This window comes from Tupaia chinensis, unplaced genomic scaffold (genome assembly GCF_000334495.1).
Source record: "Tupaia chinensis unplaced genomic scaffold, TupChi_1.0 Scaffold000063_1, whole genome shotgun sequence".
NCBI lineage: Eukaryota > Metazoa > Chordata > Mammalia > Scandentia > Tupaiidae > Tupaia > Tupaia belangeri.
This window is the reverse complement of record NW_006159521.1, coordinates 7,517,541-7,541,157: the sequence shown is the minus strand read 5'-3', so window position 1 is coordinate 7,541,157 and position 23,617 is coordinate 7,517,541. Positions and strand designations below refer to the sequence as shown.

General features: G+C 38.3%; 1 protein-coding gene across 1 annotated transcript in view; it reads right to left on the bottom strand.

The window, feature by feature from the left end:
- The window catches only part of SLTM (SAFB like transcription modulator), a gene marked incomplete at its 5' end in the record, with an annotated part of 52,650 nt that overhangs the window by 4,137 nt on the left and 24,896 nt on the right, over positions 1-23,617 (bottom strand). Inside the window, 14 exon segments of the mRNA XM_014593420.1 lie at positions 2,913-3,054; positions 3,164-3,478; positions 4,500-4,670; positions 5,476-5,600; positions 6,324-6,504; positions 8,995-9,158; positions 9,368-9,453; positions 10,240-10,406; positions 10,506-10,609; positions 10,764-10,913; positions 14,018-14,136; positions 16,268-16,317; positions 16,929-17,397; positions 18,746-18,773. Coding sequence (XP_014448906.1) covers positions 2,913-3,054; positions 3,164-3,478; positions 4,500-4,670; positions 5,476-5,600; positions 6,324-6,504; positions 8,995-9,158; positions 9,368-9,453; positions 10,240-10,406; positions 10,506-10,609; positions 10,764-10,913; positions 14,018-14,136; positions 16,268-16,317; positions 16,929-17,397; positions 18,746-18,773 — 2,271 coding nt within the window.

Genomic DNA, 23,617 nt, shown 5'->3' with positions numbered 1-23,617 from the left:
ATTTCAAATGTCTGGATTTATAGATAAGTAACAAGGCCCAGCCCAGGAGGTCAAACCTTAGACAACAAGGGCCAGGCTTATGGTCATGTCAAGGCAACACACACAACAAACAAACAAGGGTTGTGAACTTATTTTACCTACTACTATTCGGTTGTCAGAAAAGTCAGGGCATATTTTTCTATGCCTTTGTATGTAAAAAAGCGTCATGACTTTTCCAACAATCCAATAGTTGGTTCTGTGGCTCTTACAAGGTACTGTGTCCGCAATGATGAAAAGCAGAGTAGTAAAAACACAAAAGCCAGGAGCCAGCAGGTAGCATGGGGGTTAAAGCACTGGAATTCCCACATGGCTGATTGTGGTTCGAGTCCTGGACCTGGCAGCTTGCTTTCTCACTCTCACTCTCCCTCTTTCTCTCTGGCAAAACTCATGTGAAATAAATTTTATTTATTTAAAATAAAAAGCCATAGAACTAATAATCTACAGAATAAAGGGTAGAGAGTTATGCCACTTAGCCTACAGGAAACAAATCTGAAAGTATCCCACAGAGAGGTTTAACAACGTGTAGACTTATGTAATGAAAAAGAGAATTTTCAGGGAGGATTTTGATCTCCACCTCAAGACTTCTTTTCTAAAAAGGGGGGGTCAGTAGGAGGCATGGTGGCTAAAGCGCTGGACTCCCACATGGCCAATCACAGTTCAAGCCCCAGGTTTGGCAGCTTACTTTCTCATTTTTCCTCTCTCTCACTGGTCAAATAAAAATTAATTGAATTTAATAATTATTAAAATAAAAACAAAACAAAACAAAACAAAACAAAACAAGAAGACATTTGGGGACTAGCAGGTGGTGTGGTGGTTAAAGGCACTGGACTCCCACATGGTCAACTGCAATTCGAGTCCTGGATCGAGTGTCTTGCAACCCATGCTGAGAATGCATGCTTATGTGCCCAATATCCCAGGAAGAGAACAGAGGAAAGAACGGTGTGGCCATTCTCCCTGGAGGGTGATTTCGTACTTTCCCTCTCAATGTCTCTCTCTCTGGTGAGTGTACATGTCCTATGGCACAAACCTTAAAAAAAATAAATAAAAGATACCCGAATGCACGAGGCTAGTCTCTGAGACTTCATCTGGATTATACAGTCACTCTTTTTAAAAAAATATTTCTTAGAGAGCTATAGGATGCATGCACTCATTGGAGAGACTGAGAAGAACAGAGACAAAGTGAGAAATCACCCTCCCAGGGGGATGGCCACACCACAACCCCTTCTCCTCCATTCTCCTCTCAGGATCTTGGGCACGCACGTGCACGTGCTCAGTGTGACTTTTAAGCTGACGGGTCCAGGACTTGAACCACAGTGAACTACATGGGAGTCCAGTGATGTAACCCTTGTGCCATCTGCTGGTCCCCATTCATTCTTAACAACTCTGTTCAGGGATTGACCCAGAGCCTAGTGGTGAAGGGAACCAGAGCCCACCTGGCTGACTGCAGTTCAAGTCCAGTGCTGGCTTGAGAAACATAATAGGGAGGGTGTGTGTGTGTGTGTGTGTGTGTGTGTGTGTGTGTGTGTAAAATTCAGACAGAATTGGAGAAGGAGAAATGGAGAAGAGGGACTGCAGCATCACGTCTCACTGAGGGGTGCCTTTCCTTCTCCCTCTCTCTCTAGCAAGTGGACATTCCTCTGGCAATTAAAGAAAGGTCCTTTTAAGGGTAGTCAATAAACTCACTTGTCAAATATTTGAACTTATTAGAAATATTAAAATTTATACATAAGGGCCAAATGTACTTCATGAACACTCTACATGAAATGTAAGATGCTGGGGTGAGTCAGGTAGTGTGGTGAAAAATGCTAGACCCACATGGCCAACGGTGGTTCAAGTCCCAGACCTGACAGCTTGAAAATCACTCCAGGTCTGTGTGCGTGTGCCCAAAATCCAAAGAGGAAAATGGAGAAGGGATTTATGGCCTGACCAAAAAAGCACCCCGGAGGTGCTCTCCTGCTTTCTCTCTGTCTCTAGTCAGTATATGCATCCTATAGAAAATTAAATAAATAAATTTAAAAAATAAATGAAAAAGCTATGCATGGATTTAAAAAAAAAATGTTTCGCACCAAAAGAAATTCATAGCACCGCCACTGTGGCACCACAGTCACGCTAATGCCCACCCGGCAGTGCTGGATGCCATGTGGAGGCTGAGGGGCAGATCCTGAGTCAGCCTGGAGAGCACACGCCTGCATGTGGGCACCCGGGATCCTGAGGAGCTGGGGAGCTGGGGAGCTGGGGAAGGGGATCGCACGGTGGGACCGTGTCGAGGGGGCTTTCTCTCTCCCTCCCCCCAACTTCATGCATGTGTACATACTTTCTGTCATAAAAACAAAGGGAAAAAATTTAAACTCATATTTAATTCCATTTTCCATGAATTTCTGAGGTCCTCTAGTAAACAACGACAACAAAAACAAAGGTTGTATTTCAGTTCTACACGTAATAGGCTACTAAAACAAGTAGAAAAGAAAGGAGATTTAAAAAGAAAGGAAAAAAAGTAAAGTGAAATGGAAACAGGTAGGGGCCAGATTTCTCATTCAGTTTGAACGTGCCAACTTCTTAAAAAGAAATTAAACCGAAGTCAACACTAGGAAGGCTTGTTAAACCAAATGTGACAAATCTCAAATGTTAACAGGAAATTTAGTAACAATGGAGTATTTTGAAGCTAGTATCCTACTTCCCTAGACTACTCATGTTCAACCTCTGACAGTAAAATATGAGGAAAAATTAGAATTTTTGTAAGACACTATCTCTGTGCTTTGTCATGAATGTAGGCCGTCAAAATCACACACACACAGACACATGCACACACGCTCTCACAGTCCTCTAACTCCATTTCTAGAGTTGACAGCAAACCTTCCTCCACATGCACTTACCTGGGCTCCGCTTCCTCGGTCTGTGATTACTCTGTCTCCCTCTCTGCTGCCATAGCCAGAGGCACTGCTGCGACTCCCAGGGGGCGCGCCTCTCACACTGTGTCCTGACACTTCTCTGCCAGATCGTTCTGGCCTTTCAACTCTGTTAAACAAAGCACAAAATCATGTAAGACCACAACTTTATTAACAGTTCTTTAAAAACCAAAATGCACCATCTACCACTAGGGAGACGTGAAACGACACACGAGTACCTGGCTTCCCGTTTGTCGGTGGACATGCCTCCTTCGCTTTTCCAGCTGTTTGGTCTAGAAGGATTGGGCCCTCCTTCTCGAGGATGTCTGGGGTGAGCAATATCAGGTCTGTCATGAATGATCACTGTTCTCCTTTCATCTCGTTCCCCACGAACTTCTCGTCTGTCTGTTTCTCTAAGTTCATTTCTTGGTGGTGGAGGCTCATTTCTTCTGGAATCACTGAAACTTTTGGGATACCTTTCAAAGCTTGGATCTTCTCTTCGTGCAGTAGGTCGTGTTTTCTTGCCTTCACTTTGACCAACAAAGCGCTCCCGCCTATTGATTGGTGAAAAAACATAGACCTGAGAGGTACTTAACTTTATTTCCTAACCTATAATGACACTTTTTCAAAAATGAATTTAAAGCAAAAACAATAAAAAAGCCAATTACGGATAATAATAAGTCATTTTCTTTTCTTTCTTTCAATTGTCAGAGGGCACGTGTGAGAGGGACAGCGAAAGATAAAAGGAAAACATGCACGCAGCACTCCTGGTGGGGCACAGCTATGGTGCAACTTTCCTTTCCTCAGTCCTTCCATCCTTTTATGGTCTGGGGCATACACACATGCATGGCGTGAATTCCAACCTGCCGGGGCCAGGATTCAAACAGCGGCTGGCCATGTGGGATCCAGCTCCCTACACACCGTGCTTAACTGCTCCACTACAGAGCTGGTTCTCACTTTCTTTTAGTTAATTAAGCTTAAGGACATGAGGACCAGCTTTTTAGCATCCAGAAAAATGACAAACACTCAAGCCTCTACCAACCTAAAATGTTTTACTATTAACAGTTGAGGCACACCCAAAGATATCAGCATCCTCATTCTCCTTCTTATCTTTATAAGAAGATAAAGCCAATCTACTTAACCTTAGGTTATAGTTGCCTATTTAACTAATCCTGAACTGACTCACATTCTCATACATACAAAAAACCCCCATATAATTTGTTCTCAGCACTTAGTTTTGATCTATATTTCTTAAACATTTAATAGAGAACTGAAGGGGCCAGCAGTGGTGTGGTGGTTAAGGTGCTAGACTTCCACACGCTAACTACGGTTCAAGTCTCAGGCATGGCAGCTTGAAAATCACACCAGGTACATATGTGTATGTGCCCAAAATCCCAGGGGGAGAAGGGATTCAAGTGTGGCCATCCCTCTGGAGGGTGCCTTCTCATCTTCCCTCTCACCTTCTCTCTCTAATAAGAGTATATACCCTGTGACCAAAAAAAAAAAAAAAGAACTGGAGTTATCACTAGTAAAACTCACATACTAAATATAACCAATTAGAATATATCAGCCTACCTTTCAAAAGATGAAGACTGTACTGAGGAACTCTCAGGAAACCTGCCCCTCTCTCGGTGATCAAAGTCATTGAATCTGTTCTGCTGGCGGGAGTAGTCAGATCCATGGCCAAATCGTGCATCTGTATCTAGAGACAACTTTTTATTCTCGCTCCAGTAAGGATCATCTCGCCTTAAAAGAAAAATATTTGCTCATTTATAAAAGATAGTTTTATAATACTCCAACAACACTCACTTGATGTCGCACATACCACTGGTCAGAACTGTGGACACATGAAGGCTAATAAACTCAAGACACGACACACTGTTAGGAGTACGAGCTAGCAGGGTATTAGTTAAATTATGTCAAGTCATATAGTGTTAGAGGAATTTAACACAAGAGAAACAGTTGAAAACTGTCTGTTTTAAAATTAGTAAGTGGAAAAGACACTAAGATAAAATATTTGACACTATTTCATAATAAAATTCTAACCAGTAGTCTACAACCTTTCCAGTTATCTCTGAAAAGGTTAGAGAGGTTAAGTCCCAAGCATAATTCATTCATTCCACCTATTTCTCCATAATCAACTAAGTTGCCCAGAATTTACATCAGAAAATTACCTACATCTATATTTTTAATCTATTAAGAAACATTAATGCAAACACACAGCAGAGGCTCCCAGTTTATGATTTTTGTTTCTATACTATCCACTACTCTGTAAGAACTTTCTAAACGAATCTAAGAACCATTAAGTCTACCATGCTGACGATTTCTAGTCATAAAGAAAAAAACACTGGAATTAGGAAGGGAAAAAAGGAAGAGCAAGCTCTTCTACCTTGACAATACACTGGGTCCACTCCAGTACCGTAACCCTTCCCCCTTCCCTGTTGATCATAAACTTTCATCTCAGTGATGGAAGCGTGGACCTCCCAATTCTCTAGCCCTGCCTTGAAGGAAGTAAGACAGGAAGTATAACTTTAGAAAAGTAAAAAACTACCTATGATCTACATCACGTGGGCGTTTCAAAGAATTCCTTTTTTCTTGTTCATAACGAAGCTGCTGCTGTTGCCTTCTGAGTTCCTCTCGCTCTCGAGCAATCCGTTCAGCTTCTTTACGACGTTCCTTCAGACAACACAGAAGGAAGAACCAACCAATGCAAAATGAAAACATAAGGTGAGTATATATGTAACCTTGTTTAGTTCTATCATTAAGAAACTATCATAGGCAAGCACAGACAAAACACACACCTGGGACAAATAAAATAAATAAAATCGATTTCAATAATCTAGGCTATGGCTGTTGTTCTGCAACACTGAAAATAACAGGAATTGGGTAGTGAAAGCTGGCAAATATTTCAAATGGTCAGATTTAGTTTAATCTGTGAATAAAATAAAGCAACTAAAGGGAATTAGAAATAGAATTCATATGTATGGAGACTAAATGCCTTAAATCCCTAGGGTTGCAATTCTGCAGAGAGGCATTACTTCCTTCCAGTCTGGGGAAATCATTCCCACTATGATATGTAAGGAGTTACATTTCTCAGACTGGGATAGTGACAGAGCCTGGATTACAACTACTCTGGACTCATAGTCCTATGCTCAGACTATTAGGCTGCCATGATATTGCAGAGCTGGAGTTATTACCAACAATCTAGAACAAAGCCACTACAAAACATATTTTTAACTACTACCTAACTTCACTGTTATCATTCAGGAACACTTAAATGTTCATTAGCTGAATTCATTCAATAGAAGCTTTACAACAAGTAAAGCAAATTTTAGGGCAAAAATGACAGGATTTGAAAAAAGGTGAGTTATTTAAGAGGAAAAGATTTTCTGACTGCACCTGTTCAATACGAATGCGTTCCCTTTCCAAGCGTTCGCGTTCCATTCTCTCTCTTTCTAGTTTTTGCCTTTCAATTTCTAGACGCTCTCTCTCTCTCTGTAAGCGTTCCCGTTCTTCCCGTTCACGAATTATTCTAATGCGTTCCCGCTCTCGACGCTCTCTTTCTGCAATCTCTCTTCGTCTAACAAAAATCAGTATTTAGAAATAACTTAAATTATGCTAGCACTGGGTGAAAGATAATAGCTTTTTAATTTGAAATTTTCCTCAAGTTTGGCAATTTTAAAATTCAACTCAGTCTAAGTAGTTTTAATGTAATTGGAAAGAGAACTCAAAATAAAACTTTAAACAGATTTCAATACTGTCACTTGCTTATATAAGACTGTCAACTGAGCAGGTGAATTTTATATATGCCTTTTAGATGATTCCTGTTTAAATAAAATTCCCACTATAAAAGCCCATTAATTGACATTTTTAAAGAAGTGATATTCCACATATATATATAAATTTACAAAACTATGACTCTGTCGATTGTTTCTGATAAAAAAACTCCAATGTCTAATGATATAGTCTTATCTCTTTAAACAAAGTATATGGGGAGGACTTCAAAAAGCTCAAGGAAAATGGAATTAAATTCCAAGTTTATTTTAATGTGAAAACATTTTGAAGTCCATGCAATTTTTTCCCTTACATACATTTTCCATAGAGTTTTTGAAGACTCCCCTCATAGGCTTTATTTGGAGGACTTGGGACTATAACCACACAACGGATAAATACAACAAAATGGTGACATTCAGGGCTCTTCTAGAATACTCAATGGCCCAGTAGTAGATGGCTCCAGGACAGCATGCTTTTCAGAGTCAGAAGTAAATCGTGTGCTGAGCTGAATTAAATTATTGTACTACATGTTTCACTGTGTTTCTGTCATGTCCTCACTCTAATGCAGTCAGTGTGCTTTGCCTTTTAGACTGACTTCCTCTAGCAACCCAGTACTTCTCAATGGGTCAGCTCTATCTGCATGACACAGACGGGGCATTTGTAATTACAACAAGGACCACGGGCCTGTTATTAACATTTAGTTGAAGGGTACCAAGGATCCTAAATAGCTTGATACCTGGAATAGTCAGGACAGTCCTACATAACAAAACCTAGCCACTGTTCATATTTTTTGAATGCCACAATGTGCATTTATTTCGGTAAGTTAAAAAATAACAAATCACCTTAAAAAAATCAGAGTCTAGAACTTAACTCCATATTTAATTAAAGCCAGGCTTGGAGTGCTTTGGCAAGGCTTTCCACAAATGAAAATTTCCACAAATGAAACTCCATGTAAATACATGGAAAATTATACTTTTTTGAGAAATCCAGCAAGAACTGTTGACCATTTCAGAAGTTGTTATGACGATGCCATCACCACTCCTGGTGTTTGACACGTACACTCCACTGTCAGCCTGTAGCTGTCCCATTCTCAGTGAGTCTGAATGGGATGCAGACGTGACTACTTTATTAAATCTAAAGTGCATATCCTGAATACATGTTTTAAATACTATTGATTTCCCACTACATGACAGGGAAGACGTTCCGATGACTTTCTGGAAATGATTTGTGTAGGTAGGCGTTAGGCATCAACCTCATATCCAGAGAGTAAAGAGGGCATCACAACACTTTACACAAGGGATGCTGGTGTGGCAGGTTTAAGAATCACCACTCTAGAAGTTCCCCAGCCAACATTCTCCTGACCTGTTGTCCACTAAATAAACCAGGAAGCTAAGCATGTTGAGAATTCATCTTTAAAAAGGGAAAATGGGTGTTGAGTAATGTAGCATTATTTCCTCTTACTAAGGTTGTGTGGCAATTTTATCTTCTAAAATTAGTAAAAGTATCTGGTCACTCCTAAGACTTCCGTGAGTGAATAGATGAAACCCCATGATAAGTGACCTCTGGACAAGACACGTTAACATTTGAAAAAATACATTGTAAAACCCACTCATAAGAATATTTTAAATGGCATACAAAAATTGATATACGAAAGTAAACTGGCACTCACGATAAACTGCTGAAATAGTCCCACTAAAATAGAAACATCTTGAGTTCTATGCCTTTCTTTTGCTTTAAAGAGAATGTTTGTTTGGGGACAGAGTGAAAAACAGCAATGCTCATAGGGCAGATCACCCTTACTTGGACACTAATCCAAAAAATAATAAATTTTGACTAAATTTGGTGTTAAAATTTCAATGCAGTATTTAAAGACTGGAGCTTACTCTGAAACTATATTATTCTCAAAAATCAGTATTATTATTTTTTAAATGGCAGCAGCTTTGGAGTAGAGGAAAGAGCATTGGACTTGGAGTCAGAAGACTTGGGTCTAAGTCCCGACTCTGCCACTCAGAACCACGCAGCATTGGAAGAGTCATTTAGCCTCTCTGGGCCCTTTTCCCACAGCTATGTAATGGGTCTGACTGACCTAACAGAACTGCTGAGTTGGAGATAACAGGGGAAAAAGCACTTTGTAAACTATCAAATTCTATAAAAGTTAAAAAACCATTAAATGTTACCATATTTCCCTAAAGTGACAAAGTTCTGTGGGAATACAATTTCCAGAAATCTGGTTTATAACTAGTGTTCAAGATATACTTCTAATTAAAGACAGACAGACAACACACTCCTTTCCTACCTTCGAAGTTCCATTGCTCTTCGAAGTCTCTCAAAACGAACGAGATGTTCTCTTAGTCTTTGTTCCTTCATCTTTTCAAAAGGCAATATCTCTTTCCTTCGGTAATCTTTGTCCCTTTTTTTATCTAAACTAGCTCTCTCTTTTTCCTTGCTTCTTCCATGAATCTATTAAAAAAAATTATAAGAGGACCAAAAATTAAAGTAATTTTGCATTTTGTTTTTCAACTTTCAATTGGTCATTTCAAAAGTTTTAATAACATTTCTTTATTCCTAGATTTTCTGCCAGGAAAGCATGCAGAACTGGTAACAAAGATACAGAATTATCTTCCTGTGGAAATTAGTAATAGAATGTAGAACATGCCTTAGATACTTACTTTCTCATATCTTCCTCTTCTTGATGGCCTACAATGATCACCTTTAGTTTGGTCTAATATTACCATATGTCCTGGACTCTTTGAACCTAAGAGACAAATATATTTAAATAAACAAAAAATTTAGAAATATTTCATTGAAAAATAAAATGTAAAACAAACTGAATTTTTGGATAGCAACACAGTCACAAACCAAAACATGCAATAAAAACCTTATTTTACTGGATCTTAAGTGCAAACTTTTTGTTTTTCTATAGAGGACATGTACACTTGCCAGAGAGAGGGAGAGAAGAAAGGACTTCCTACGGGGAATGGTCATGCCACAATCCCTTCTCTTTCATTTCTCCCTCCATTCGGGGGTTTGGGCTTGCTTGTGCACATGCTAGGTGTGTTTCTCAAGCCACCAGATTCTGGAATCAAACCACATGGTTGGCCAAGTGGGGTCCAGCTGCCTGAATCAGTGGGCCATGGAGCCAGCTCACAAACAGTTTTAAATACTGGGTTGCCAGAAAAGTCATGACCCATTTTTCTGGTTTTCTATGCAAAAACATACCATGACTTTTACAATGACCCAACAGCTAGCTCAATCTGCTAACATAAGTACTTTCAGTGACGCTAAAGGATCCTAACTCAGTACTATAAATCACTGACCATTTTAAGTCAGCCCATATTTAACAGTAATGGAAAGCTTAGAACATCACATTTGATTCCCATGTGTAGAAAAGGAAAAGATACTTTAGTCCTACTACCATAGTGGCATCTAACAACAAAGCTTAAATATTACAGTGGATTGTAATCTCAGGTTTTTCCTTAAATGTCAAAGTTAAACAGTGGAATGTATACAAAAGGGATTGAGAAGAGGCTACATAGCATACTTATTCGCTTCTTTTCTTCACTTTTTTTAACTGATTCCGAGGTTTGGCCACTTGCTGCATTATCATTCTTCTCATCTTTACTTTCTATTTTCTTAGTATCCTTGCTTTCTTTTTTTTCAGATTTTTCAGATGATCTCTTTTCTTCTTTTTTTACAGAAGTTTGTGTCCTGATCATACCACCCAAGACAAAAAAACAGAATAAGAACTACATCATTAATGTACCAAAAGTCTACCTGTTTAGCAGGGAAAAAAAAAAAAATCCTTACTTGCTACTTCTATCACTCATATTTTTTTTATCACCAGAACTTCTGGAACTACTCTTTTCATCATTTTCTTTCTTCATTTCTTTTTTGGAAGGATCACCTTTTACCTGAAAGGTTTAAACCAGAAAAAAATAAAATCTGAGTAGAAGATTATTAAATTATAAAGTGAAAATATAAACGTGCATATATAAAAAATCTTTTAATTGAGAAGTACTAGCCATCAAATTAACCTCCCTTTTATAAGCAGTTAAGCAAGCTTACTTTTTCGACAGAAATCAGCTGTCCGTGCAGCTCAGTGCGATGAAGGTGTGCAATACACCGGGACACTTCCGTGCTCGAAGACATAGTTACGATGCCATAGCACTTCGCCCCAGGACTTCGAGCATTTGTAACCACCTTTGCACTAAGAACCTACAAAATGAGGTCATACTTTAGAAAGACTAATGCCTTTACAACTACACATATTTGTAAATACGTGAGTCTTCACAGCTAAGAGTATTCAAACTAAAAGACAATCAGGATATTTTATTTCAGGAAAGATAATCAATTCAAGGGCTTACGTTGTAAGTTTGCTGTTTCATATTCTACTGATCACTGTTAATCTTGCTTGTAAATACTTAGTAAATATTCAGGTGAATAATTTAAGGGGTTGAAACACAATTCCACAGGCTCAGCCGCAGTGGCATATGCGGCCAAGATGCAGTGCTCTGCAGGCTGAGACCGCATGGGAGGCCTAAGCTCTGTTCCCCATCCACCTAAAGACCAGGCATGGAGTGTGCACCAATAGTCCCACACCTCCGAAGGCTGAGGCAGGAAGATCTCAGGCTTGAGGCTGGCACAAGTAATGCAGTGAGATCCTGTCTAAAAAGGAACTGGGTGTGGTGGCATGTGCCTGCAGTCCCAGCTGGGAGGCTGAGGCAGAAGATTGAGATGGCAAGACCCTGCCCAAATGAAACAAAAACAAGCTTCGCCTATTTTTTTTGGTTTTTATTTATTCCTTTCCCCAAAACATATAGAATATAACCACATCAAAGAACTAATGGTATCATTAACAAAAGCAAAGAAATTAAATTTGGACCAAAATTTCCTTATCATAGATCCACTCCACATACCACAGAGAAACACAGTAAGGTCTAGATAGTTTATAGATGAGTATTAACACTTTCCTACGAGTTACTTTGTATTTCACAAATCAATAATGAACTAGTCACATGAAAAAGAAGACTTCAAGATACACCCTAAAAAATGCACCCTAAAACTTAAAATATACATGGGGGGTAGCAGGAGGCGTAGTAGTTAAAGGCACTGGACTCTCATATAGATGACTGTGGTTCAAGTCCCAGACCTGGTGGCTTGCTTTTCTCACTTTCCCCCTCTCTCTTTCTTTGTCTCTCTGATCAAACTGGAAAATAATAATAATAAAGTTAAATAAAATAATTCTTTAAAATAAAACTTGAAAGACACTACCCATTATGTGCTTTTAAAGTGACAAATTAATTTCAATACTAGAAGACGGATAGTTAAGAGACACAATAGGGATGGATAAATGAAAAGAAAAGTTAGAACAATCCAGTGCTAAACAAAGAGGAACAAAGACATAATGCCAAGAAGAGGTAAAAAGGGAATTTAAAGGTTTTTACAATGCAACTGGCTGGAAACAATCAGATTTTATTACAACTTTGAGAAAGGTGGTTTGTCCCGTAGTAAAACCTTAATAGCAAAATTTAGTTACATAGGAAGAAATTAATGTATGACACATTTTTAAAAAGAATTACTCATTTAATTTTATTTATAATTATTTTCCAATTTGCTACAGGGCACACACACTCAACAGAGAGAGAGAGAAAGTGAGAAAGCAAGCTGCCAGGTCTGGGACTTTAACCGCAGTTGGCAATGTGGGAATCCCACATTTCAACCACCGTGACACCTGCTGGTCTCAGCAACTTACGAACCAGGTCTTGTTATCAAGTGAATGGCATCCTTTTATAGTTTCAGTGCCAATAAATGCTAACATTAAAATATAGTTTTTTGGGCCAGCTGATAGTGGGCTGAACTGCACGTGGCTGACAGCACAGTTCAAGTCCTAGACCCCATATCTACCATGGTCAATTATGGGGCTACAGTTCTTAGTGTTCTGTATCTGACAGCTAAAAGAACCTCCTGGATGATCAGAAAACTTAAGAGGAAAAAAAATAAACCCCCTAAGAGCAACAGGACAGGTTTTTATAACATTCATTAATTGATTGCTATTTACCAATAATGGTAATTGATTTTTCTTTCTATTTTTAAAGAATCATTTTATTTGACTTTATTTATTTATATATTTATTTTAATTTGACCAGAGAGGGGTAGAGCGAGAGAGCAAGAGCAAAAGAGAGAGAGAAAGCAAGCCGCCAGGTCTGGAACTCAAACTGTGGTTGGCCATGCGGGAGTCCAACACCTTTAACCACCATGTCACCTGCTGGCCCCAGTGGTCATTGATTTAATAAGTACTTGAAAGCCTATCATGTACATATAAAGTATAGCAGGATAAGATCCGTGCTCACAAAGACCTTCCATTGAAATAAGTTACATAGCATGCATATGAAAAACTAAATAGAAGTAGAAAGGATTGAGTGTCCTGGAATCCAGATAAGTCACAACTGGGTGCAACAGCTAAGAGCTGAATAGTCTTTGACTACTTCTCTTCATTTAGGTTTACCCCTTAAATCCAGAAAAACTTTCATGACCCAACCACAGTAGACACAGAGAGAGAAGAAAAGTGAGAAAGCAAGCCACCCGGTCCAGGACTCGAACCGTGGTCAGCCATGTGGCAGTGTCCAGCGCCTTAACCACCGCGCTACCCACTGGTCCCAATACTTCACACTCTTACTTCATAACACATATGACAACTTCTGATTTAAGTACATATACAAGGGAATTCAAAAAGTTCATGGGAATAGAATTAAAGTATATTAGTTTCAGCTAGACCCCATGCTGGAGACTAGAAAAAGCATGATGAATGAAACTCAACCCTTGGCTTAAATGGGTTTGAAACTTCAGAATACAAAGATCTCTAGGGCTCAGTGAGATTCATGATGAAATGACATTTAACTCCAACCCTAATCTACCATTGCCACACAACATAGTAATTATGTTTTTAAGAGTTCTACAAGTTACAGGAAATTAGAAGATTTTTTAGGGTTTTTAAAAGTGTGTTCATTGATTTCTTCCATGACAAAGGGACAAACAGGAGGGAGAAGGTGGGCAGAGGGGACACGTGTCCTCCAACAGGGTCTTCATGCCTCAATCCATCCCTTAACCCCAGCCAGCTTGGATCACTGGTACACAGACGCATACATCCAGTGTGCACACGAGGGTCCCAGGATGTCAGTTAGGGCCCTTCCCATGTAAGTCCAGTTGTATTACTGCTGCACCCATGTCTGACCCGTCAGATAGTTCTAGTGCTTGAATACACTCCTGTTTCAAATGCAGATACTAGAAAGGTGGATAAATAGGGGGGAAAAAAAAAGTACCTTTCCATATTTGCCAAAGAGGTTCTTCAAATCAGCAGCTTTGGTATTAGAAGAAAGTCCACTAACCCAGATATTTTTAGTTGAGCTTCCACTGCTACCACTAGTACTACTTGTACTTCCTGGAACAGATTTAATATCAGATGTTTAAGTATATTAGTCAATTTTTATTTCTGCAAATGATAAGGGCCACATTCTTTCAAAACTATAAAATTCTTTAATTTTGGTAGTATGATTTGACTACATCGAAATCTTATGAATATGCTCCTGTTAAGATCAAACATAAAAAGACAATATAACTCCTGAGGAAACAGAGTACTTGTACACTTATTGCATGAGTTATAAGAGAAAATGGACTTTTGCTGTTAAGTTTAAATAATTTACATTCTAACATTGTACTGAACACAAGTACCCAAGAAGCAGTACTTTTGGAATGAACAGACTGCTTAACTGCCACATCTGTTGTGGGCTTTAGATTCTGAGAAAGCAGAGTAAAGACGGAAAAGTCAGGACAAGAGTCAAGAATTTAAATGATTAGTAACAAAGACTAACCAACCAGTTCACCTTCATTCTCTAGTAGATAAAGGGCAAGAGAATATGGGGGTTATATAAAGGTGGATAAATGGGAATTTCATTTTTTAAAAACTGCTAAAAAAAAATGGTAAGAATAAGATCAGACACTTCAAAATCCTTTAGAATCAGTAAATAATTATATGAATCATTTCTGTACTACCTGCATGCATAAATTCTGGTTTCATACATCTAGATAACATAACTCAGAATACAGGCCTGGACAAGTACCCTTGGTTGCTTTATTCAAATGGGCCATTATAGGGGAATTTTCATTCGTTTGTCTTTATTTGGAAAACAATTCTTAGCCATTCTAAGAGAAACAGTCTGTAAACAATTAAAAAGGAACCACCTCTATAATTTCACATTGTTACATATAGTAAAAATTAAATTTTCAATGCTTTAAAAATTTCCATGACACAGTACTAACAGATGGTAAACTCTCACTTTAGATTTATGAGAAAGGAGACAACAAATATCTGACTCAAATATTTTAAATATTAACTGTAATTTTCTATTCCTAAGAGAATTCATCAGAAGATCTACTATATCTTATGAAATCTTAACTAGAAGCCTATGTATTTTTTTTCTTGTTACCAATACTATTTAGGCCCAAGTACTTTTCTAATTATAGCAAAAAAAAAAAAAAAAAAAAAAAAAAAAAAAAAAAAAAAAAAAAATTTTTTTAGTAATAGGAAAAAAGATAATATTTAACCCAAGACTACTAAGCTTTTTAATTTGAAAGGTAATATTTTACACATTTACAGCATCTTAACTATTACTCCAAACTGCAAAGAATATGAAAATGATGACTGTCAACTACTAAAGCAAAGCACTGTGATTCCCCATTATTAATATCCCCAATCAGACACACTAAATGAACCAGAGAGGATGTATACAGTGCTCCTACAGACACTAAGGAGATATTATCAGACCCCGCATTCCCTGGATGGAATCTTTTCCCTGATAATGCTTATTATATAAAATAATAAGTATTTTCCAAGTAGACACAAAACATGCATAAACAAAACTCATGAGCATGAGGAATCAGAGATTTCCCACTAGCAAAAAGCAATCAAATACTGTATGTTGAAACGTTTAAGAAAATAAAATGAAAATATTATCCTATGTAAGATGATGATCAACCCCAAATAAGTCAAATTAGGAAGTAAATTTTGAAGAATTAAAACATTAACAGAAGTGTGCCCTGATTTTTTTTTTATGCAAAGTAAAATGGAACATTAGAGGATGATTTTCTTTTAAACACTAGACTCCATAAATACACACAAGTATTATTTATAGCACATTCCCACTAGACAGAACAGGAAAAAGGTGGTGGTGATGGAGAATGGTTATGAACGACTGCAACTAAAGATAAAATATTCTAAAATTGTAAGTAAAGGACATATCTATAAATATTCAACACAGACACTTAAAACACAATAGCAACTGCATTTTTAACATACTCATACCAGTTTACTAAGTAATTAAAAAGTAAAGCTGCAATCACACAGTTTGGTGTAATTTCTCTAATTCCATACTTTACATGAAGGCCATCCAAAGTTCCTAGTCTGTCAATCAAACTTGTAAGGATTAAACATCAAAGGAAATCTAGGCACTGACTACTTTTTAATATAAATATGCAATGCTACCATCAAAATAAATAGAAAAAATATCCATTACCTTTGTCATCTTTAGATGATGTCTTGTTGTCTTTAGATTCCTTTGAAGAGCTAAAGAGGCAAATCATCAGAAGAAAATTGAAAACAAAAAAACAAAAAGAAACACAAAAATCCAACAACTTGATATTGACTATATTTCAAACTAGTGCTATTCACACAAGTTAACAATTTCAAAGGCCTAGATTAGGTTATTTGAACAAATGACTCCCTTAGGATTCTTGCACTGATTTTCCCCAAGATGCCTGAAGATCTAGATTTTCTGACAATTCTATTCAGTGGATATATGGCCATCTTCTCCAGATTTCAGGACTGGGACTTGACTTCATTTTGTGTTCTTAGAACTGATAGTTGTTCATTAACCATCATCACAAGGATTTTTTTTTTTAAAATAAAACACAAAAAATCGTCAATTTGAAAAAAAAAAAAAAAAACAAAAACCAAATATATGCTGACAATTCGACAATGCAATCGGTAGTACACACTGCATATTATGAAGATCTTGAAAAAAATGTTTAAAGTAACTTATGACGGTCAAAAATATATAGGCAGGATCATAAGACACTAATTACTGTACATGGTCTTGAAGCCACCCCCTTAATGTAGAGTGATCTTATTGAATGCTGGAATTCAGTATCGTAAAGAACTGACATAGAAAAACAAACCTCTTTGCTTGACCAGAGGCCCCAGTAGACGAGGGCCCTTTCTTCAAAGTATCCTTTTCTTTGTCTCCAGATTCGGCTTTCTTAGAACTTTCTCTGGCTTCCTTCTCGACAGGATCACCCTTCACGCAGTCTTCCTTCTTACCATCTTTATGGTTCGCATTCATCTCATAATCCTTGTTTTCCTTCTCCGGGCTCTGTGCAATGGCGTCCTGCCCATCTTTTGGCTTACTTGCTTCAGAATCTGTAATTTTCACATTTTTACCTGTTTCTAGGAGGTCATCACCATCAAAATCCAGAGTGATGGCATCTTCAGCCTGGATTGTGACCGAGATGTTGTCATCCTCAGCTTCTTTCACAGTCGCATTAACTTCCATCTCTTCATGAGCTGTGTGATCAGCCTCAGCTAGGTTCCCTTCTGAAGGAAGAGGTTTAGATACTTCTTGTGTACCATCACCAGAACCTGCTATATCTAAGAGGATTTAACAGGAATAAATATGGCAAAACAAGAAGTTTAAACAATTTCATATTCATATGCTAGAATAGGACCTAGAAAATATAAAGCCAGTAATTAGCACTGATGGAAGGTTAAGGGGAAAAAAAAACACAAGGGTATTAACTAACATAAACAATCCTTTACCCAGGATCACTTCACTTAATCTTCATGGAAAAAATGATCTCTACACACAAACACCAAACAACAATAGTGAGAAAGTGGTTCCATCCTGAAGATACCAGCTCTTCGTTTCTGGTTGTACATTAGTGGCATAAGGAAGATTTTTGTTCCCTCCTTGGGAAAGTGGCAGAAGTGCAGATTTGCTATTCAATGTTCAAATCATCTTGGGATTTAACCCTGATGACCTTCAGAACTCCCATGGTGACTTCTTGAAAAGTCACAGTCTGAGGGGTGGATCCAATCCATCTTCAAAGCGTTTCAGGGCCCCATCTTTTTCATTCTTCGAATCTTGGGAAGTCCTGAATGGTACGGAAAGCAGCTACAGAAGATTCAAAAGATGCTCCTGCTCCGTAACGTTCGGACAGTTGGTTACTTCTGGTCTTCATCCTGTCCAGTCAGTCTGCAAGTACCTTTTTCAAAGATGTCTTACGTTCCCCCAAAATAGGAAGGTGTCAGGTATTTTCAGTGAGATTTTCAGTCAGTAGTTTTGCTTCATCATTGTTTCTAGGCTTTTTATTCTGCCTTACTTAGAAGCCTGCTCCATGTCCTTTCTAGTCCCATGTAGGATCCTTTGATTTCTGTCCAAGAACTCTTCCATAACCTTATACTGAACGCATGTTTTTCTACTGTTGTTCCTGTAATTATACTGCATGAGACAGCTTTCCTCGAGTACTAAAACTGTCAGAAAACTGTGTGAATGTTTCTCTAAGTAGCAAACACAAAGTCAGTTTCCTGGTCATTACCAGCTTTAAGACTAGCTATAAAATTCATTACAAGTTACACTTTAGGACTCCTCCAGTAAGCACGTATGAGTTACTGCAGTGTCAGCCCTAAGAAAGTGATCAACTTACCGTATGCTAGAAGTAATTTCCAAAATAAAACTGGGTTAAATAAAAAACAGCATTGTCCACTACAGTAACTGATATGTACTATTAAGTTAGAACACATCTTAAGAGTTCAAAAAAAAAATTAAAACCAGTTGAAAAATAAAATCAAGATGCCAATTTAATTCACATAAATAAATTTGAAAATGAACTCATCAAAAATAAGATTTCAAATAAAGAATTCTTTATTTTACATAATTTACTGTTTAAAAAAAACAAAAAACCAGCAAGTTTTAAACTCTACTTAGCATCAAACATACCTTTCTCATTTTCTTCTTCCTCACCATCCTGAAATTCAAAGAATAAGCAAATGTAAAATGAATTCACATATAACTAGATCTGAGAAATAGCATAAAATTAAATTGGTGGATAATTTAATATTAATCAAGGATACCTATCAGTACTAAATGAATAAGATATTCCTATCACAACCAGAGCCCATTTAGAGAGATGTGTGGCACAAGTCTGGCACATATAATTTTATAAAAGAAATAGATAAATCTGTCAAAGATCAACAACAAACTGGTTTATTTAGATTTATTATTCAAAACTAGTTTATATAACTCAACTCTAACTCATATCAAAGAGCTGCCAAGTGGCCAGCAGGGGGCGAGGTGGTGAAGGGTGCTGGACTCCCACATGGCTGATGGTTTGAGTCCCAGACCTGGCAGCTTGCTTTCTCATTTACTCTCTCTCTCCTCTCTTGCTTACCTCTCTGTTTCTCTCTGGTCAAATTTTAAAATACATGAATTGAAATAAAATAATTCTTAAAAACAAAAGAAAACAAAAAAGAGAGAGTTGGCAATAAAAAGACTGACCTGAAAATTTTATGTCACTGTTTGTAAGTACTATTTAGGACATATTATTCAAAATACCAGAAGGTTGGGCACAGTGGCGCCCGCCCTATGGCAAAATACCAGAAGGTATAACTGGCAGACATGCACTTTTCCAGGGACTGAGTACACACTGATAAAACCAAGGACAAACTTTCCCATTTTAAGCATCTCAGACATGAAGAGGATAACTACTTCAGTAGTCTGTTTCAAATTACTCATTCTTTCTATCTGTTAAAAATCAATCCATATCGGGAACCAGCAGTTAGCATAATGGCTATGTCGCTGGACTCCCACGTAGTCGACCATGGTTCATGTCCCAGACCCGGTGGCTTAAAACTCACGCCAGGTGCGTGTGCGTGCATGCCCAAGATCCCGAGAGGAGAATGGAGGAGAAGGGACTGCGGTGTGACCATCCCCTCTGGGGGGTGATTTCTCGCTTCCTGTCTCTATGTCTCTGTCTGGTGAGCGCACACGCCCTATAGAGAAAACCTCTCCAAAAAAAAAATCAATCCATATCTAAAGTAAATAAATAAATATAAAAATAAATCAATTCATATCTGTCATATATATGCTGATGGTCATTTTTATTTTTATTTTTTGGCTATAGGGCATGTGTGCTTACCAGAGAGACCGACAAAAAGTGAGAAAACACCCCCCCCAGTGGGGATGGCCACACCACAATCCCTTCTCCTCCATTCTCCGCATGGAGGAGATTTTTGGCATGCATGCACATGTGTCCGGGGAGAGTTTTAAGCTGTCAGGTCAAAAACTCCAATAGATGACTACATGGGAGTCCAGCAACGTTACCATTATACCATCTGCTGGTCCTGGCCAGACAGTTTTTAAAATGGCACTTGTACTATAGGTAATCAAAACAAGTAACCCAATTACTTTTTAAAAAAAAATAAAAGTGATTTTGATTTTTAAAACAGTTGATACTGTCACGATCTAAAATAAAGCATGTACTGACCCTGGAAACAGGAATGCTGCAAAGTGAAAAATCTTTACCGTATATACATACTGGAAAAGAGCACTGAAGTAACCACAAGGGAGAACCCACATCTCCCCGAATACAAGGCCAAAATGAATGTGCATGGGGCCAGCAGGTAGCATGGTGGTGAAAGTGGCTGGGTTCCCACATGGTTGACTGTGGTTCAAGTCCTGGATCTGGTGGTTTCAAAATCACACTGGGTACATGTGTATGCTAGCCCAAAATCCCAAGAGGAGAAGGGATTGTAGAATGGCAAACCCCTCCCCCACTCCGGGAAGTGATTTCTCACTTTCCTGCTCTCTTTTTCTCGCTGTCTCTCTCTGGTGAGTACACATGCCCCCATGGCAAAAACCTTTAAAATATTAAGTCAGGTATTTTGAAGTGATTACATACAAAAAAAAAAAAAAAAAAATTCTTGGAACGGTGGTTCCCAAACTTGAGCAAGTATCAGAATCCCCTGAGGAGTTTGGCTGAAACATGGATTGCTAGGGAACAAACAGCTCCAGAGGAGCAGATTGAGACAGTCTGGAGTGAGGATGGACAAGGTGTATCTGTAACAAGCTTCCAGGCGATGCGGACGCTCCTAGAGAGGACTCTGAAAACGACTGCCGTGGCAGGTCAGCTTAGTAGTGAAAGGAGCCTTAAAGCAAAATGTACATGTAAATCAAACTTTAATAGTACATGCATTTTATAATACATTTCGGATTCATATAATGTCTTAAAATATTAAATATTTTACCAAGTGCTCAATATTACATTTAGATAACAATCATATTTCTTTTCTTTGATATTTTTTCTTTTCTTTTTTTTTTGGAGAGGTTTTTGCTATAGGGCGCGTGCGCTCGCCAGACAGAGACAGACAGAGACATAGAAAGCAAGAAATCACCCCCCACGGGGGATGGCTACGCCACAATCCCTTCTCTTCCCGGGATCTTGGGCACGCACGCACACGCGCCCAGCGTGAGTTTTAAGCCACCGGGTCCGTGAGGCGAACCGCCGTTGACTATGTGGGAGTCCAGCGACAGAGCCATTACGCTAACTGCTCGTCCCAATATTTTTTCTTTTTTTAAGAGAGATTTTTGCTATAGGGTGTGTGCGCTCGCCAGACAGAGACAGGAAGTTAAGAAAAAACTGCCCCAGGGAAATAGCCACAGCACAATCCCTTCTCCTCCATTCTCCTCTCAGGACCCTAGGCATGCATGCACAGGCACACGTGTACGGCGTGAGTTTGAAGTCACTGAGCCTGGGACTTTAACTGTGGTAGACTACATGGGAGTCCAGTGATGTAACCATTATGCCATCTGCTGGTACCAACAATCATATTTATGTTATTTTATTTATTTTTATTATTTATCTTAAGTTTGTTTGAATTGGGGCGAGCAGATGGATTGGCGATTAAGGTACTGGACTCCCACATGTCCGACCACGGTTCAAGTCCTGGACCCAGTGATTTGCTTTCTCAAACCCCTCATCTGATCAAACTAGAAAATAATAATAAACTTAAATAAATAATTCTTCATAAAAAAGTATTTGAATTAACATATTAAGGACCCCAATCAGGAAATAATGAATTACTTTACATGCTAAAGTAACATTGGAAAGAACTCAAAATACTTAAAAACTAAACCATAGGGACCAGCAGTTAGCGTAATGGCTATGTTGCTGAACTCCCATGTAGTCGACCGTGGTTCACGTCCCGGATCTGGTGGCTTAAAACTCACACCGGGTGTGTGTGCGTGTGTGCCCAAGATCTTGAGAGGAGAATGGAGAAGGGATTGTGGCGTGGCCAACCCCCCCCCGGGGGGGGGGGTTTTTTTTTTTTGTTTTCTCTCTCTAACTCTCTCTGGCGAGCGTGTGCGAAAAACCCTCAAAAAAAAAAAAAAAAAAAAAAAAAACAACCAACTAAGCCATAAGCTTAGAGTAAAATAGTCTAGAACAAACAAATTATTGACTGGTAACAATGTAGATTTTATTATTATATTAAGTCCATTATATTGCATTCTAAAAATCTCTTAATAAATGGTTGTACTGGAATTTATTTTTAAACATTTAAAAAAGGAAAGAAAAACACTTTAATTTGTAGAGTGGTAGGCAGTGACAAGAAGTGAAGGACAAATTATACTCAAATTATGGATAAATGCTTTTCACATACTCTCCCTTAGGTTGGTAAATTTTCCTAAAGGAATAAACTGGTACACTAACTTCTCAGAAGCAAATCAAATGAACTGAAAGAATACAACTTCATTCCCCTTTATCTACCTGTGATACAAACAGCATGCTCTACTTCCAAATTATTCTTTTACAGATACAGCATTGATAAAGTAAAGGAAAAATGTCCAAATTACTTGCTATTTTAAAAAGTAAATTTTGGGCAAGCCTGTGTTGTCTGCCAGTTAAGACAGAAGAATACCCCATGACCAACCAGCAGTTCAAATCCCAGACCCAGCAGCTTGAAAAACACACAGGCTAGGGCTAGCAGGTGGCCCTAGGTTAAGGGTGCTAGACTTCCATATGGCAGACCGTGGTTCGAATCCTAGACCGGCAGGGCTTGCTTTCTTGCTCTTTCTCTCTCTCTGTCCCATTCTAATCAAATTAAAATAAATAAATAAACAAAGTTAAATAAGATAATTCTTAAAAAAAAAAAAAAAGAAAGAAAGAAAAGAAAAAGAAAAATACATAGGGCATGTATGTGCGTATGTTTAAAATCCAAAAAGGAGAAAAAGAAAAGTTACAGTGTGACCATTCTTGGTGGTGGTGGTGGGGTAGGTAATTCTCTCTCTTTCTCTCTTATTAAATAACTCTCTGTCTCTTCCACATACCCTCTAATATTTTTTCAAGTAAAATTTAGAAGATACTATGGTGGGCAGGCAGGTGGCGTGGTGGTTAAACTGTTGGACTCCCACATGGCTGACCATGGTTTGGGTTCTGGACCTGGTAGTTTGTTTTATCACTTTCCCTTCCCCCCTTGGTCAAATAATCATAATAATAAACAAAATTAATATAATTCTTTTAAAAAAAGATACTATGGGGGCTGGCAGGTGATATGGTGGTTAAAGGTGCTGGATTTCCACATGGCTGACCATGGCTCGAGTCATGGACCTGGCAGCTTGCTTTCTCACTTTCCCTTTCTCACTTGCTCAGTCTCTGTCTGGTCAAATTAAAAGTAATAATAACAAATGGAAATAAATAAATAAATAAATAAAAGATATTATGGGGCCAACCAGCACCACGATGGTTAAGGAGGTGGATCGCACATTGCCAGAGGCAAGGCTGGAGTCTCAGACCCAGAGCACACCTGGTGCCCA